At 47.8% G+C, this 18,713-nt stretch overlaps 2 protein-coding genes across 4 annotated transcripts in view; one reads left to right on the forward strand and one right to left on the reverse strand.

Annotated features, from left to right (window-relative positions):
• LOC138671487 (octapeptide-repeat protein T2-like) overlaps positions 1–2,798 on the forward strand; it is a gene marked incomplete at its 5' end in the record, with an annotated part of 3,190 nt that extends 392 nt beyond the window's left edge. The window contains 4 exons of the mRNA XM_069759662.1: positions 30–110; positions 341–429; positions 1,924–2,043; positions 2,781–2,798. Coding sequence (XP_069615763.1) covers positions 30–110; positions 341–429; positions 1,924–2,043; positions 2,781–2,798 — 308 coding nt within the window. The remainder of the gene's footprint in view (positions 1–29; positions 111–340; positions 430–1,923; positions 2,044–2,780) is intronic.
• HERC2 (HECT and RLD domain containing E3 ubiquitin protein ligase 2) overlaps positions 1–18,713 on the reverse strand; it is a 296,865-nt gene that overhangs the window by 10,273 nt on the left and 267,879 nt on the right. For all 3 annotated transcript variants that reach the window (XM_069757837.1, XM_069757836.1, XM_069757835.1), the window contains exons 83-88: positions 18,162–18,301; positions 7,200–7,387; positions 6,464–6,661; positions 5,166–5,249; positions 4,558–4,699; positions 3,927–4,121 (exon numbers count right to left, since the gene is read on the reverse strand). In XM_069757837.1, coding sequence (XP_069613938.1) covers positions 3,927–4,121; positions 4,558–4,699; positions 5,166–5,249; positions 6,464–6,661; positions 7,200–7,387; positions 18,162–18,301 — 947 coding nt within the window. The remainder of the gene's footprint in view (positions 1–3,926; positions 4,122–4,557; positions 4,700–5,165; positions 5,250–6,463; positions 6,662–7,199; positions 7,388–18,161; positions 18,302–18,713) is intronic.

An 18,713-nucleotide genomic window follows, 5' to 3' on the forward strand; every position in this document is an offset into this window, starting at 1 on the left:
GAGAGAGAGGAGAGGAGAGGGAGAGGGAGAGGGAGAGGGAGAGAGAGAGCGCGAGAGAGAGAGCCGGGAGGAGAGAGAGAGAGAGAGCCGGGAAGAGAGAGAGCGAGAGAGCCGGGGGGGGGGGGGGGGGGGGGGGGAGAGAGAGAGAGAGAGAGAGCCGGGGGGAGAGAGAGAGAGCGCCAGAGAGAGAGCACGAGCGAGCGAGACGGGGGGGGGGGGGGGAGAGAGAGCGAGAGAGAGCGAGACGGAGAGAGCGAGCGCTGGGGGAGAGAGAGAGAGCTGGGGAGAGAGAGAGAGCCAGAGAGAGAGCACGCGAGCGAGCACGCGAGACGGGGGGGAGAGAGCGAGAGAGAGCGTGCGAGCGAGAGAGAGCGTGCGAGCGAGAGAGAGCGTGCGAGCGAGAGAGAGCGTGCGAGCGAGAGAGAGCGTGCGAGTGCGAGAGCGCCGGGGGAGGGGGGGGAGAGAGAAGAGAGAGAGCGCGCTGCGCGCGCCAGGGGGGGGAAGAGAGCCGGGGGGAAGAGAGAGAGAGAGAGCCAGAGAGAGAGCGCGAGCGAGCGAGACGGGGGGGAGAGAGCGAGAGAGAGCGACGGGGGTGGGGGGGGGGGTGGTAGAGAGAGAGCGAGAGAGAGAGCGCGCCGGGGGGGGAGAGAGAGAGGGCGCGAGAGAGAGTGCCGGGGAGCGAGAGAGCGAGAGAGAGAGAGAGAGCGCGAGCCGGGGGGGGGGGAGGGGGAAGAGAGAGAGCCGGGGGGGGGGGAGAGAGCCAGGGGGAGAGAGAGAGAGAGAGAGCCGGGGGGAGAGAGAGAGCCGGGGGGAAGAGAGAGAGAGCGCCGGGGGGATAGAGAGAGAGCGCTGGGGGGAGAGAGAGAGCCAGAGAGAGAGCGCGAGCGAGCGCGCGAGACGGGGGGGGAGAGAGCGAGAGAGTGAGCGAGCGAGACGGAGAGAGCGAGAGAGAGCGCCGGGGGGAGAGAGAGAGCGAGACAGAGAGAGAGCGCGAGCGAGACGGGGGGGGGGGGGGGAGCGAGAGAGAGCGAGAGAGAGAGCGCCGGGGGGAGAGAGAGAGCGAGACAGAGAGAGAGCGCGAGCGAGACGGGGGGGGGGGGGGGGGGGAGCGAGAGAGAGCGAGAGAGAGCGCGAGAGACAGATAGAGAGAGCGAGAGAGAGCGAGAGAGAGAGAGCCGGGAGGAGAGAGAGCCGGGGGGAGAGAGAGAGAGCCGGGGGGAGAGCGAGAGAGAGAGAGCCGGGAGGAGAGAGAGCGAGAGAGAGAGAGCTGGGGGAGAGAGAGAGAGCCGGGGGGAGAGAGAGAGAGAGAGAGAGAGAGCCGGGGGAGAGAGAGAGAGAGCCGGGGGGAGAGAGAGAGCGCCAGAGAGCGCGAGCGAGACGGGGGGGGGGGGGGAGAGAGAGAGCGAGAGAGAGAGCAAGAGAGCGAGACGGAGAGAGCGAGAGAGAGAGCGAGCGCTGGGGGAGAGAGAGCGCTGGGGAGAGAGAGAGAGAGCCAGAGAGAGAGAGAGAGCACGCGAGCGAGCGCGCGAGACGGGGGGGAGAGAGCGTGCGAGCGAGAGAGAGCGTGCGAGCGAGAGAGAGCGTGCGAGCGAGAGAGAGCGTGCGAGCGAGAGAGAGCGTGCGAGCGAGAGAGAGCGTGCGAGCGAGAGAGAGCGTGCGAGCGAGAGAGAGCGTGCGAGCGAGAGAGAGCGTGCGAGCGAGAGCGTGCGAGAGAGAGCGTGCGAGTGCGCGCGCGCGAGAGAGCGCCGGGGAAAAGAGAGAGAGAGAGCGCGCCAGGGGGGGGGGGGAGAGAGCCGGGGGAAGAGAGAGAGCCAGAGAGAGAGCCAGAGAGAGCGAGACGGGGGGGAGAGAGAGAGAGAGAGAGCGAGAGCGACGGGGGGGGGGGTTTCAGAGAGAGAGAGAGAGCGAGAGAGAGAGAGAGCGCGCCGGGGGGGGGGGGGGGGAAGAGAGAGAGAGCGCGAGAGAGAGCGCGAGAGAGCCGGGGAGAGAGAGCGCGAGAGAGAGAGAGCCGGGGAGAGAGAGCCGGAGAGAGAGCGAGAGAGAGCGAGAGAGAGCGAGAGAGAGAGCGAGAGAGAGAGAGAGAGAGAGAGAGAGAGAGCCGGGGGGGGAGAGAGAGCCAGGGGGAGAGAGAGAGAGAGAGCCGGGGGGAAGAGAGAGAGAGCGCCGGGGGGAGAGAGAGAGCGCTGGGGGGAGAGAGAGAGAGACAGAGAGAGAGAGCGCGAGCGAGCGCGCGAGACGGGGGGGAGAGAGCGAGAGAGAGAGAGTGAGCGAGAGAGAGAGAGAGCGCCGGGGGGAGAGAGAGAGCGAGACAGAGAGAGAGCGCGAGCGAGACGGGGGGGGGGGGGTTGAGAGAGAGCGCGCGAGAGCGCGCGCCGGGGGGGGTTAGAGAGAGAGCCGGGGGGAGAGAGAGAGAGAGAGAGAGAGAGCGCCGGGGAAAAGAGAGAGAGCGCCGGGGGGAAGAGAGAGCGCCGGGGGGAGAGAGAGAGAGCGCTGGGGGGAGAGAGAGAGAGAGAGCGTGAGCGAGACGGGGGGAGAGAGAGAGAGCGAGAGCGAGGGAGAGAGCGAGGGAGAGAGCGAGCGCGCGCCGGGGCAGGGGAGGGGGAGAGAGAGACAGGGGGAAGAGAAAAATTGTCATCTCAATATTAGACAGTGTGACAACACAGAATTCATACTTAATTAGACCAGACATTTTTCTTTGGTGGGTCAAAAGACATAGGCCATTGTTCATATGAGCCCAAACGTTCACTCTTGAATTGATTATTGTGTTGCTATCCTTGGAGTACAGGGATGCTGGGTAATTGAACAATTGATGTTTGCTAATATGTTGATTACCTATTGTACCAGGCCATGCAGTTTGTTGACCTGCAAACATTGAAGGATAAACTATGCAAATTGATTGAACACTCAAGCAATGAGAGTTGACCTCATCTCATCTTCCCCCTGACCTGTGGATGATGGCCTGAAGGACAGATGTGGGTATAAAAAGGGACCTTTATCCTTCTGCAAAGAGACTCTACAGAGCACCAACCAGGAAACCATGGCTCCAACCAGAGGGATACAGATTTGAGACATTCTACAGTAAATCAGCATAAGGGACCAATGCCCCAGTTGGAGGAATACAGATCTGATTCATTGACCTTCACTGAAACTATTAAAACATTTGGAGAAGCCAGGTTGGGGTCATCCGGTCACTTGGCCCCATGGAGATATTTAGAGAAACCAGGTTGGGACAATCTGGTCACCTGGCCACTTACCTCAATGGACTCTCAGATTCCCAAGCTTGTCATTACCTCCTGTCTGTGTGCGCCCACCAAAAGGGGGATGCCACTGGAGGGGGTAGTCTGGCCTGGAAGCTTTAAAGTCACAGCGAGCCAGCGGGAGGGTGAGACTTTGAAATTTGCGACATCTTGTGTATTTGGTGGGACTGTGCTAGGTGTTCTTGTCTGTTGATGGCTCAATAAAGTATTCCCACACTCTTTTACACTCCCCCTGTGTTATTTGAATAATATTATGCCCAAGGGAAAGTGGAGGGGGCGTTCAGTGGGATGAACCCATGCGGTCTTTCTAAAGACAGCCGGGCCAGCGGACGAAAGCACCCACTGACCCTGATGTCTCCACAGACAGATTTTGGCCTATATAGTTCAAGATTTATGCATCAAGACATACAGATAGCCAGAGCTAAATGTGTGTGATTTTGATCTGTGACCTTAATTAAAAGGTGGAGAGGTCAGTGTTTTCTACAATTTCCATGTACATTATGCAGAATTAGTATACAACTAAATTCACAGATATTTATTATAAGTAGTCTTTCATGATAACCGACTGGCAGCAATATACTTTTTGGCTAGATGTGGAACTGAATGAACCTTCCTCACTGGTATACATAGGATGTAATTACATTAATATTTTTAGGGTTAGGGACTTACCAAGAAATCTGAACATGTTCATGTGAAGGGTGGTCTTAGCTGCTGGATTCAACAAGAAGCAGTCCCTGTTAGCGCCGGACTCATCTCTTCCGTTTGGAGTCACAATGAGAAGTGGAGTCAGTCCGTTCTGAAGCTCTTCACAGATTTCTGCAATGGATTCACTGTAGCCACCGCCGCAATCATCTACAGACTCCCCTAATAAGTAAAGTGAATTGGTTATGCTACTTCAACAAGAATGTGTGTGCTTAGGTCTCTATTAACTCTGCACATGAACAATGTCGTTTTCGAGAATCTCATCAAGCTCCCGATGCATGGGGACAGTATGTGAGCAGGGATTTTCAAGCCCTGACGTACTGATTCCCCCCAGGTGTTTCACCTTCCGGATATGCTTATCAGGCGGTGTTCTGTTCTAACAGCGGCTCACATTTTACATTTGTTAAAGATTGTAGCCAAAACTGGAAAGATATCCAAAACATGGGAAATTGTAAAGCTTCTAATTAGATTTCTCTCCTTAAGGGGCTTCAAGGAGAAAAAAAAGACAAATCATCTGACTTGAAGTGTTCACAACTTGTAATTAATCAGCGCTAATAGAAAGTCTTTATGTCTATCTGCAAAGTATAAAAGCTCGCACCAACAAATTTGACCTTCCAGACGCGATGAGGTAGCAGAAGGCTGTCAGGACTGAAGGAAGTCATCTTTGCACACATCTGGCCAAATACAGATTTGGTACCATCTGGACCTGCCAAGCCGCCTTTACTTCTAGAACGTTTTACCTATGAGAAAAAAAAACCCAAAAGATATTCTAATTATCACAAAAGATTAGAATTACACAATGTCTACATATCCAGGAAAAGTTAGTTTTCGTCATATTAAATGATTGGATACATTGCACATCTCTACTGTAAATTCCTCAGTAACTTTCTTTTTTTTTTTTAAGTTTGTACAGCATGGAAAGTTATGAAACATTCGCATCGCTTTAGTAAGAGCTTTATCTTTTATTCCTCTTTGAAAAAGTGTGTGTAAATGGCTTCCAAATCCTGCTTTTCTCCTAATAAAGTGATTGGCAAAGGTTCAGAACTTTCTATGCTGGACAACATTCTTGGAAGAAAATTGAAAAGTTTAGTTATTCTTAAAAAAAGGATCAACAGCATTACAAATGTCTGAGAAAACACTTTCAAGCCCCAATTGTTCCTATTGGCCAATAATCCCAGTTATATTATCCCAGAACAACCATCATACCTGTATCCTGTTCAATTCAACCACAGGGCCATGTTGGCGGTCTCGTACCATGGTTGCTTGGACAACTTTGCGGAAAGCAGCCTCCTGCAGAGACAGTGTAAGATCATTCTCTAAATACTAATAGCACACATTACACACCATCTTAAATCTATATCATAGTCATCTCTCATCTGAGCAGGAAAGAATGCTTCCAGTAATGTTCTCACAAGCTGATCTCTATGTTCTCGTATCTTGTCGGTCAACAAATTAAGTACTAAATAAAGACGAGGAAGCAAAGTAAACCGACATCCCCCCACGAAATGCCAAGTCACAAAAAATTACCACCAGAGCAGAAGTAGTGACTACTGTAAGAAAACGCTCGATTAGAAAGGCGAGAGAGTTGAAGATTTCTTTAGATGGGCCAAGAATTGATGAACAAGCATTTACAGGAACACCTATTCCCAATTTTGTCCCCATGTAATCATGTTGGCGATCACCCTGTGAACAAGCACAACACTTGTACGTTAGGTGATCGAATAATATATGCTGCTCCCTCATTCGCCTGACCCGCCAAAAAATAAAGAAAAATGATTGTTACTGACAGCATATTGCCTGGTGTGAGCAGGTATTGTGCTGCCGATAACGATTGCATAAGACATCCATGTGTATCTTTCATTTTTCGCCAGTCCGTGTGAACAGGCCAGTATGTGAGCATTAATTAAATGTACTCTTTTATTAGCCTAAATGTACCATTATTTTATGTATGTACTAGCATTGAAGAAGTTCAGACACGAGATGAGCAAAATGGTTCATGATACTCAGTTTTGACATCTGTTGCAACCGGACTTCATTTCTGTGGCTGGCACTCTTGGCTTAGCATCACCTGGGTGTCTCGGTCGCTTAATAGGCCCTAAACACGTCATGGCGCTACAATGCGATGCATATCCAGACATCGTGTGAAACCTTATGTCGGGATCAAACATGCGAGAAATACGGCCGAGTCTCGCATGGTAATACCCGGCATTGCCGCCGTCACTCAGGAGCGGAGCGTCGGCCGCATAGCAATACATGCAGCCGCATGCTCCGCTCCTGAGTGATGGCGGGAATGCCGGGTATTACCATGCGAGACTCAGACGTATTTCTCGCATGTGTGATCCCGGCCTTAGCCTCGAGTGATAATATGATACCGTGGGGTCCTGAAGATGTTGGGCAGAGAATGCTGTCTGCACCAGTGAAGCCTGAATGCAAAAGAGGACTGGACCAGAGGTCAGAACTGGGTATTGTGAACATTTTTGCTCATCTTTAGTTCTGGTACTTACCTTTCCTTGGGAGATAAGAATTCCGCGAAGTGTATCGAAGCCAACTGAGGGCCCTTGACCAGTCTCATCCAGCTTCCCCTCCAAATCAAACATAGGGATGCATGGACAGAAGAGCTCAGAGATATGGTGAAGTAATAGCAATCGATTCCTTAAGCCTATGATTGCTATCTCTTGAAGGTGGTTATATTCCATTGGTACCTGCAAAAGTATATGTCATACAGGATTAAAATAAATAACAAGGTATAAATAGGACAGTAATATAAAGTATATAAAGAAGTAGGGCAGCTGCTGATACACTGCCTAAGAGTAGGCATGCAGCACTCCGATATAATCATTATGAACTGATAATGATTAATCACAAAAAAACAAAATGAATAGCTCAGAGGAAAGCAAAATGGGAAGAATAACTGGCCACCACCTCAGATGTGCAAGAACAAGACTGAACAAAAGTATAAAGTATCTACCTAAGCTATGAAACAGAATCTCAGGAATCAGAGGTACTGATTTACTAGGCAGTAAGATTAGTGCCCTAAGTCAGGTGTCCCCAACTCCAGTCCTCAAGGCCCACCAACATGTCATGTTTTCAGGATTTCCTTAGTCTTGCCCAGGTAATAATTGCATCACCTGTGCAATGCAAAGGAAATCCTGAAAACATGACCTGTTGGTGGGCCTTGAGGACTGGAGTTGGGGACCCGTGCCCTAAGTAACCCATGGAGAAATAAGCAGGGCAGGTTACCTGTGTGGGAAGCTTGCCAGCATTAGCAGGTTTACTTGTGGACCAGGCCAACGTGTGAGCAGAACCACAGGCGACGCGGTTTATCTTTTTGCCCTGAAGAGCTGCAACGAGGCGAGGTCGCTGAATAGCGTTGGTGGTTCCATCTCCAAGCTGCCCTTCATCATTATCCCCCCATGTGTAGACTTCACCTAAAGAGCAAGCATTTCAGTGTATTAATGTTAGATGGGATCGCATTGTTATTATTTGCCGGTTCTTCACATTCCAAAACGTCAATCCAATGATGGAAGCCAAGAGAATAGTATTTGAATGGTTTCACTATCAGAAAGTCATTGGTTTACTAAAGGACGACAACAGTTGCTTCTAAATTATGGAATTATGGGTATGAACGCAAATATTAAAGGGTTAATTCACCAAATTGAAAGTTATCCCTAAGGCTTCTTTCACACTAGCGTCGTATTCGGCCCGTCGCAGTGCGTCGGGCCGAGGTTCCGACGCTAGCAGTGAATGCGCCGCACAACGGAGGCAGTGGATGCATTTTTCCTGCGCATCCGCTGCCCCATTGTGAGGTGCGGGCGCAGTTCCGACCGCACATGCGCGGTCGGGAAAAAGCGGTCTGTCGGCAGCAAAAAACGTTACATGTAACGTTTTTTGCTCCTGGCGGTCCGCCACAACACGGCGCAACCGTTGCACGACGGTTGAAACGTGTGTCAATGCGTCGCTAATGTTAATCTATGGGGCAAAAACGCATCCTGCAAACAACTTTACAGAATGCGTTTTTTCCCATAAACGACGCATTGCGACATATTGCAAAAAAACGCTAGTGTGAAAGTAGCCTTACTCATAGAATAGGGCAGAATTTGCTGGATTACTTGGGGTCTGATAGCTGGGACCCCTGGTAATCCAAGAACAAGACTCTCCCTTGAATGAAGCGGAGAGGCACATTCTTGATCTTCACTCCAGTCAGTGTCTTTGGGACTGAGGGCTCAAATCATTTCAGCAGTCCCACAGAAGAGTTTTTTGCGAAATAAAAGTTAAAAAGCGGGTGTTCCCTCCCTGAACCACCCCTTATTCTTAAAAGTCGTCCCCCTTGTAAGATTAAAAAACACACCTTCCAATCCGGTTCTGCCTTGGGTTCGCTTGACATAGTTATGCCATGTCAACCCTGCAACCAATCAATGGCCATTATTTGGCTCCTTAAAATTCTTCTATTTGACCAACACTCATCAGGGGAAAGTAAGAGCTCAGCAGCCCAACTGCAGCTGCTGATTGGCTACAGGGCTCACGTGGCATAAAGTCACGCAAACCCTGGCAGACTCTGGAGGAGCTAACTTTTTATGTGCATAGTGTCAGCCTCCTAGTGGCAGCAGCATACACCCATGGTTCCCACGTCCCCCAGTGAAGCGATAGAAATCCACGCAAACCCTGGCAGACTCCAACATTAGATCTGCACTGACGAAGATTTTTTTATTACTATTTTACGAGGAAGACTAGTTCCTAAAAGGGGTTGTCCAGGTAGTAATAGTACAATAGTGGCTATCAATATGCTATGTTGATACACGGTACCACTATATAATTTGTTATTGTACATCATGCTATGTTGATAGAAATTCTACTTCTAAAATGAATTTTGTATTCAAGCTTGTTAAAAAAGAAAAAAGGAACATGGAAAGAATGATGGATTAAGCTTGGTCAAACAGAAAAAAAGTGAAAAGATTTTGTAGCAAAATGTAGATGATGTATTAATTATGAATTATTGCTAGAGAAATGCCCTACTGGCATGGATGTTTGTCAAATCGTGGCGTGCGTGGTACACAGCTGGGACAACAGTGTCACATATGTTTGCCAGGCAAGTCAAGGAGGTATCTGAATATATTCCAGGAATTTCTAGGAACAGGCCCAGGTTTTAAAGAATTTCGCCGTGGGTGAATTTGTCATAACTATAAAAAAATAACATTTATTGAAACAGAAAAGAAAGGGCATTCAGTCCACGAGCCAAGATGCTCCTCAGCAAGTTATGGTGAGTGTTCACGGAAGACATATCATGCGCCTGATTGGAGGATTGGTGAAGGGGGTCCGAGAGTGAAAAAACGTGAAAAAGAAATGAAGCAGAGCAGTCCAAATGGAACGGTGTCCCTGATGACCTTATAGGTAGCAGTGACAGACCGAGTGTCTGCCATGTAACTCCGAGCCCATCCCTTTCCCAATGTAAGCTGATGGCTACTGCCTGGATGGTGGAAAAGGAAGATGGGGGAGTGAAGATGTCACTACAAAACGGGACTCTGCTGAAAGCGGCCAGAAGACAGGGGTCATTGCTTTGGCTTCAGCTTAGTCACAAGCTAATTCAATTATTCCTTTACCATCAGCAGCTCTGCACTTTCCTTATCAGCATGCCAGTAGCTTGCCCGGCATCCAAGACAGGGGCCAGAAAATGCAACATCAAAATGGGACTTTCTTCAAGGAATGAAATACTTATACAATCAACTCTTATGGTCATCTGTAGCAATGGGGTCAGGGTGGTACTTTAGGATCATTAATCGCATTTGATAGACAAAGCATGCCTACCCAATCATGGTTTACCTACTACTACAATACAATACGTCTCTTGACCACTGTCCAGCTTGGTGGAACAAGGTGAAGAATGAATGGAGAGGTAATCCGGTAGTGGCACTTGTGCATGGCTGTCTCCATTCACTTCTGTAAAGAGTGACGGAAATAGTCGACAATGTAGAGGACACAGTTGTGGCTATAGGTATGTTTTCTATAGGTGGGATCCATGTCCATCCTACATTTTTGGCATATCCTGTGGACATTTCTATAAGATTATATGTGTGCCTACCCATTGATGCAACTACACGCATAATACTGTGCTTTGCGAAAGTATTCAGCCCCCTGAACTTTTCAACCTTTTCCCACATATCATGCTTCAAACATAAAGATACCAAATGTAAATTTTTGGTTAAGAATCAACAACAAGTGGAACACAATTGTGAAGTTCAATGAAATTTTTGGGTTATTTAAAAGTTTTGTGGAAATTCAAAAACTGAAAAGTGGGGCGTGCAATATTATTCGGCCCCTTTAACTTAATACTTTGTTGCGCCACCTTTGGCTGAGATTACAGCTCCAAGTCACTTGGGGTATGTCTCTATCAGTTTGGTACATCGAGAGACTGAAATTCTTGCCCATTCTTCCTTGGCAAACAGCTCGAGCTCAGTGAGGTTTGATGGAGATCTTTGTGAACAGCAGTTTTCTGCCCTTTCCACAGATTCTCGATTGGATTGAGGTCTGGACTTTGACTTGGCCATTCTAACACCTGAATATGTTTATTTGTGAACCATTTCATTGTAGATTTTGCTTTATGTTTGGGATCATTGTCTTGTTAGAAGAAAAATCTCCATCCCAGTCTCAGGTCTTTTGCAGACTCCAACAGGTTTTCTTCAAGAATGGTCCTGTATTTGGCTCCATCCATCTTCCCATCAATTTTAACCATCTTCCCTGTCCCTGCTGAATAAAAGCAGGCCCAAACCTTCATGCTGTCACCACCATGTTTAACAGTGGGGATGGTGTGTTCAGGGTGATGAGCTGTGTTGCATTTACACCAAATATATTGTTTGGCATTGTTGCCAAAAAGTTCAATTTTGGTTTCCTCTGACCAGAGCACCTTCTTTCACATGTTTGGTGTGTCTCAAAGGAGGCTTGGTGCAAACTTTAAAAAACACTTTTCATGGATATCTTTGAGGAATGGCTATCTTTTTGTCACTCTTCCATAAAGGCCAGATTTGTGCAGCGTACGACTAATTGTTGTCCTATGGACGGACTGTCCCACCTCAGCTGTTGATCTCTGCAGTTCATCCAGAGTGATCATGGGCCTCTTGGCTGCATCTCTGATCAGTCTTCTCCTTGTTTGAGATGAAAGTTTAGAGGGACGGCCGGGTTTTGGTAGATTTGCAGTGGTATGATACTCCTTCCATTTCAATATGATCGCTTGCACAGTGCTCCTTGGGATGTTTAAAGTTTTGGAAATCATTTTGTATCCAAATCCGGCTTTAAACTTCTCCACAACAGTATCACGGACCTGCCTGTTGTGTTCCTTGGTCATCATGATGCTCTCTGTGCTTCAAACAGAACCCTGAGACTATCACAGAGCAGGTGCATTTATACGGAGACTTCATTACACACAGGTGGATTATATTTATCATCATTAGGTATTTAGGACAATATTGGATCATTCAGAGATCCACAATGAACTTCTGGAGTGAGTTTGCTGCACTGAAAGTAAAGGGGCCGAATAATATTGCACGCCCCACTTTTCAGTTTTTGAATTTCCGCAAAAAGTTAAAATAAGCAATACATTTCGTTCAACTTCACAATTGTGTTCCACTTGTTGTTGATTCTTCACCAAAAATTTACATTTGGTATCTATGTTTGAAGCATAATATGTGGGAAAAGGTTGAAAAATTCCTGGAGGCCGAATACTTTCACAAGGCACTGTACATATACAGTTTACACGACTCACTCTTCACTGCTCCAGACATTTTTTAATATATATGGCCACAACAATACAGTCATGGCCAAAAGTATTGACCCCCCTGCAATTCTGTCAGATTAATACTCAGTTTCTTCCTGAAAATGATTGCAATCACAAATTCTTTGGTATTATTATCTTCATTTAATTTGTCTTAAATGAAAAAACACAAAAGAGAATGAAGCAAAAAGCAAAACATTGATCATTTCACACAAAACTCCAAAAATGGGCCAGACAAAAGTACTGGCACCCTCAGCCTAATACTTGGTTGCACAACCTTTAGCCAAAATAACTGCGACCAACCGCTTTTGGTAACCATCAACAAGTTTCTTACAATGCTCTGCTGGAATTTTAGACCATTCTTCTTTGGCAAACTGCTCCAGGTCCCTGATATTTGAAGGGTGCCTTCTCCAAACTGCCATTTTTAGATCTCTCCACCGGTGTTCTATGGGATTCAGGTCTGGACTCATTGCTGGCCACCTTAGAAGTCTCCAGTGCTTTCTCTCAGTGTGTTTTGGGTCATTGTCCTGCTGGAAGACCCATGACCTCTGAGGGAGACCCAACTTTCTCACACTGGGCCCTATATTATGCTGCAAAATTTGTTTGTAGTCTTCAGACTTCATAATGCCATGCACACAGTCAAACAGTCCAGTGCCAGAGGCAGCAAAGCAACCCCAAAACATGGGGAAACTCCGCCATGTTTGACTGTAGGGATCGTGTTCTTTTTTTTGAATGCCTCTTTTTTACCTCCTGTAAACTCTATGTTGATGCCTTTGCCCAAAAAGCTCTACTTTTGTCTCATCTGACCAGAGAACATTCTTCCAAAACGTTTTAGGTTTTTTCAGGTAAGTTTTGGCAAACTCCAGCCTGGCTTTTTTATGTCTCAGGGTAAGAAGTGGGGTCTTCCTGGGTCTCCTACCATACAGTCCCTTTTCATTCAGATGCCGACGGATAGTACGGGTTGACACTGTTGTACCCTCGGACTGCAGGGCAGCTTGAACTTGTTTGGATATTAGTCGAGGTTCTTTAGCCAACATCTGCACAATCTTGCGTTGAAATCTCTTGTCAATTTTTCTTTTCCGTCCACATCTAGGGAGGTTAGCCACAGTGCCATGGGCTTTAAACTTCTTGATGACACTGCGCACGGTTGACACAGGAACATTCAGGTCTTTGGAAACGGACTTGTAGCCTTGAGATTGCTCATGCTTCCTCACAATTTGGTTTCTCAAGTCCTCAGACAGTTCTGGTCTTCTTTCTTTTCTCCATGCTCAATGTGGTACACACAAGGACACAGGACAGAGGTTGAGTCAACTTTAATCCATGTCAACTGGCTGCAAGTGTGATTTAATTATTGTCAACACCTGTTAGGTGCCACAGGTAAGTTACAGGTGCTGTTAATTACACAAATTAGAGAAGCATCACATGATTTCTCGAACATTGCCAATACTCTCCCCCCCCCCCTTTTTATGTTTGGTGTGGAATTATATCCAATTTGGCTTTAGGACAATTCTTTTTGTGTTTTTTTCATTTAAGACAATTTAAATGAAGATAATAATACCAAATAATTTGCATTTGCAATCGTTTTCAGGAAGAAAATGATTATCTGACAGAATTGCAGGGGTGTCAATACTTTTGGCCATGACTGTAGATACTGTGGTGCAGTGACCCACGTTACAGCCAGGGGGCACTGTGTGCGCTTCAAGATGCGCTTGGAGGCATAAATGTGAGGAGACAAAGTCCGGCAGGAGTGTAAATGGCCAGTGTGTGTGTTGCAGAGGAAGACACTCTGCGCTGTCAATCTGAAGTTAAGTTGGTGTGCTGGGACCTGTAGTCCCACAAGTAATTGTGTAAATGCTAATGGGAGACTGGCAGGGCTAGTTATGAGAGATGGGAGGGTCAAACTAGCCACACACACCCACACTCCCACCCAGGGGAGTGGTTACAGGTAGATAATGTGACCAGGGTGTGGGTCACATGGTTCCTGTGTATAGATCAGTTTGGTCCACATGCAAGGTCCTGGCCGGTCGGTGTTCGATTCTCCTGGCATTGGAGAAGTCTTGGAAGCACTGTAGAGTGAGTCCTGCATTAGCCTATGTGTTGGATTGTCCTGAAGTGGGCTGGAGTCCTGGAAGCACTGCTGAGGCTATGGACTGAATGCTCGAGGGTGCTGGATTGTCCTGGGATGGACTAGAGTCTTGCAAGCACCTGGTAAGAGTGTGGGTCCTGGAATGGTTAGAGTGTTGGATTGTCCACAGATACACTGGAGTCCTGTAAGCAATTGGTAAGACCATGGACTGATGGCCTGTGTGTTGGAAGTGCCTGTGATTGGACTTCCTGGAAGCGCATGGAATACAGTAGTTACTTACCGATAACGGTATTTCTCAGAGCCCATGACAGCACTACCAGAGAGAGGGAATCCGCCCTTCAGGACAGGAAACCTACAGGATAAAAAGGGCGGTACCTCTCTCCTGCGTCAGTTTGGTTTACATAGCATCAGAGGTCCTCCAGGTTAGTGACAACAGGAAAATATACAATTTTAACAAAATACTTATCAGGATTACACCGTGTCTAAATTAGAAACACACATTTCATATAATAAGGTGCTCACCGCACACGTGATAGGGTGGGAATAAGCAGGTGCTGTCATGGGCTCTGAGAAATACCGTTATCGGTAAGTAACTACCGTATTCTCAGTCGCCCATGACAGCACTACCAGAGAGAATTACAGAGATCATTGCTTTAGGGAGGGACCACAGCCTGCAAGACCCTTCTTCCGAAGGCTAAGTCAGACGAAGAGGCCAGGTCTAAGCGGTAGTGCCTAAAGAAGGTTGAAGGTGATGACCAGGTGGCCGCCTTGCAGATTTTGTCTATTGGTACCTCCGACCTTTCGGCCCAGGAGGTCGCCATGGCTCTTGTAAAATGCGCCTTGAGCCCTTCAGGAACTGCGTTTCCCGTGGACGAGTATGCCAAGGCTATCGCATCAGTTACCCAGCGAGCTATAGTGCTTTTGGAGGCTTTGAGTCCTTTCCTAGGTCCCTGAAAACAGATAAAGAGAGACCCTTCCTTCCTATACTGTCGGGAGGATTCTAAGTAGTGTATTAAACACCTTCTCACATCTAAAGTGTGGAACTTTTCCTCTTTTTTATTTTTAGGGCCAAAAATAGTGGGGAAAAGAACCCTTTGCCTCTTTCCAGTAGGGGAACTTCTTGGATCACATCTTTCATTATGAGCTTTGAAATTTCTTGTTCCAAGGCCTGTTGTTGCTGAGGTGAGGGTTTTAGTGGGGTGACCACATAGTTTTGGGGAGGAAGGGAGGTAAAGTTTATTTGAAGTCCCATCTTTATCAGATCTAAAATCCAAGTATTGGTTGAAATTTTTTCCCAGGCCGGAAGGTATTGAGACAATCTCCCTCCCACCCTGGGGAAGGTGTCACTTAGGGGGTTTTTTATCTCTTGGGGAATTACCAAAGAGGAAGCCCCTATCCTTCCTTCTCCCATCATCCCATCTGTTCTGTTCCCTTGGGGGACGTCTCCGAAAAAACTTCCTACTCCGAAAGGGCCGTCTAACAAATGGTGCGGCTAGGTTAGGGAACCCCTTCTTATCCCCCGCTTTTTGTATGTCATCTAGGGTTTCCCCAAATAAGAATTTCCCCTCACATGGAATTGAACAGAGTTTTTGTTTGGTCTGTAGGTCGCCCGGCCAGCTTTTTAACCACAGCGTCCTACGAGCTGCATTGGACAAGGCTGCCGATTTTGAAGTAAGTTTGATTGAATCGGCTGATGAATCTGCCAAAAAGGCTGCCGCCCCTCTAATCATGGGAATTGATTCAATCATTTTATGTCTAGATACGCCGTCTTTTAGTTGCTTTTCCAAGTTATCTATCCAAATCATTAAAGATCTGGAAGTACATGCGGCTGCTATTGCAGGCCTTTGACACCCCCCTGCCGATTCCCAGGCCCCTTTAAGGAAAGTATCAGCTCTTTTATCAAGGGGATCCTTCAGAGTTCCCATGTCCTCAAAGGGCAATGCGAATTTTTTTGACGCTTTGGCTACTGCTACGTCGAGTTTTGGTGCCTTGTCCCATGACGTAGAAGCCTCTTCCTCGAAGGGATATTTTCTTTTAAGGGAGGGCACGGATGAATTTTTCCTTTCTGGTTTCTCCCACTCTTTCTTAATTAATGCTTGAACATTCTCGTTAAGTGGAAAGACTCTGCGCCTTTTCTGTCCTAGGCCCCCAAACATAATGTCCTGTACTGTTTTGTCAGGACGTGGATCTACAACCCCCATGGTTGATCTTACGGCCTTTACAAGGGCATCTACTTCGTCTAATGGGAAGCAGTGGCGGCCTCCGCTCTCAGAATCCGAGGAGGAACCCTGTTTGTCTGAAGCGTCCCCCTCAGAACTAGAAGAATCGGAGTGAGAATAGGGCACAGGTGTTTTTTCCTTGACCCCTTCCCCTTTAAGAGATTTAAATGCTGTTTCCACCTCTGATCTTATTACAGATCGCAATTCAGAGGCGAAACTAGGGGTTTCTTCACAAAGGACTTGTCCTATACAGGAGCCACACAATTTCTTATCCCAGTTTTGCAACAGGGGTTCACTGCATAAGGGGCAGACTCTATTCTTAGTTTTCTCCGTTTTTTTTCTTGCCTAAAAACAAACGGAAAGGGGGACCCCAATTATTTGGTGAACTTTCACGAAGATCACTCACCCATCTTGCGCAGCCACAGGTACCGGTTCTGGAGGAGGTATAGGATCCTGTGTCAGATCCGTAGTCTGTGGTGTCGGCTGGTTAGGCATATTGGCTTTACTCCGCGGTGTGGAATGGCTGCTGGAGCGGGTACTGCGGGTGCCTGTAGAGGACCTTTTCTTTTGGTCATCTGGCTTGCGCTGGTGGTGACGCTGACGTTGCTGCTGCTGCTGCTGCGGTGGCTGCTGCTGCTGCTGTTGTAAGGGCTGCGCCTGCTGGAGCTGCTGGTCGCTGTCCTTCATTATTAGGACTGCATGCAGTAAAGAGCGATTCCACAGCGGTGTTTAAATACTATATTTGGCGCAGATTCACCCCCTCCTCCAGGGCTGCGTTCCAGGAAAGCGCTGATCCCCCTTGGATCACTGAGCATGCGCGCTCTGCCAGGGACCCGGAAGTAGTGTTTTCTATATCCGGTGCGGCGGCCATCTTGGTGTCCTTACACACACCATGCCACAGCTCCGAATCAGGAAGTGCCTCTGCCGCCGAGGCACACCGGGTCCCCGAAGCCCCTACCCCAATCCGGGGAGGGGGCCGCGCTTCCCTCCGCGCACTCTGCAGCCCCATCGGACCCAGCAGTGGCGGCGTCGGGCACCGCGCCAGCCGTGACAGGGGCCTCCCCGCCGTCATAGGTCGACTGGTCGGCTCCGGATCTCAGGTACCATCCTAGAGGGTTCCCTGTCAGGACAGGAAACCAAACTGACGCAGGAGAGAGGTACCGCCCTTTTTATCCTGTAGGTTTCCTGTCCTGAAGGGCGGATTCCCTCTCTCTGGTAGTGCTGTCATGGGCGACTGAGAAAGGCTGGATCTACAGAGCCTGAGACGGTTTCTGTGTTGGGGAAGCTACAGTTCCTACTGTGGGGCCTGGACTATCCGAGGTGCCCTGGTCACAAGGACGGTCATCCCAGTGAGGCAGTTTCCCTGTGAACTAACACTGGCAGGAGTCAGTGTGTGGAGCCGGAGCTCCTGAGGTAATCCCTGGTATGGGATAAAACCTGTAATGTACGGCAGAGATGTATCTGCCATTGGAACAGACTGTCGGGGTTTAATATGTTCCGTTGATGCATGTAATGAACTGTAATGGAGAGAAAAAGACGTGACTACCGAATGTTTTGTAAAGAAACACGTGTTAAAGTAACAGACTGTGTGTAACCTGGCTTACGGTGCGGTTTATGACGCTTTAATAAACCGGAACGGACTTAATTTGTGGAAAAATCGTGCCTGTATGCGTTATTCCCGTGCAAAGCGAGTGTCCCCCAAGACCCGAAGGAAGGGAAACGCTACAATACTTTTATGATTTACGGTCCATAGGGATGAATTGAACAGGCAATGTAACCACCAATCTCTTCGGCGTGCAAGGAATAAGGATACATTTGCTGGCTGTAAATTGAAATGGAAACAGCAACAGGAGTAAACAAACTTAGATCGCCTGGTCAGATTACAAGCAGCAGCGCGGAGATTATATGGAGACAGAAGCCATGACAAAATATCAGAAAGCTCAGGAAGCAATAAACCCACAGTGTCCTGAGGGAAGAAGTAATAAATGCCGGCTATTTCCACCATGAGATTGGCTATAAACTCTAGCTCCAAAGACAAACTCATTTTAATCTGAAATACCCCTCCTTCCCGTGCCCAGCAAGCAGGATAAAAAACAAAAAATCGTGCATGTAAGAAAGAACCATACGTCGCTTACCGTCCTCCGTGCAACAGACACAATGCAGTGACCCTGTGGCAATGGCAATAACTTTCTTCCCCTGAAGTCCCTGCACCTGCCGCGGCCTTCGCACATGATCATCCGATCCATGACCTAGACGATGATAGTCACCTTTTCCCCTGTATATGAAAATTGACAGCTGAAAAATCAATTCCACCAACATGTGATACTCACACTTTAATTTAAAGGCTATGGACACCTTTGACATGGAAAAAAAAACTTTTATGCATGTTCGTGGTTATTTTTAGTTAATAAAATAGCATTAAAGTTTCAGTCTGAAATCTTCATCATTTTTCATTCATTTACAACTGCCTAGAAATTCAGTGTGCAGCCTGATCTAAGTGTCAGATTTTTCTCATGTCTCCCCCAGTAATATGGACTGGATATGAGGCCCGTCCACAATGCAGGGTGCTACTATCTTCATCACCTCAATTATCACAACTTCTGTCCTGCACATATTCTCTAGTTATGAGCATTGCTTCTTTTCTACAGCTGGTTTCCTCTGCCCTCCCTGAGACAGTAGATGGTTCC

Source organism: Ranitomeya imitator, chromosome 3 (assembly GCF_032444005.1).
Source record: "Ranitomeya imitator isolate aRanImi1 chromosome 3, aRanImi1.pri, whole genome shotgun sequence".
NCBI classification, from domain to species: Eukaryota; Metazoa; Chordata; class Amphibia; order Anura; family Dendrobatidae; genus Ranitomeya; species Ranitomeya imitator.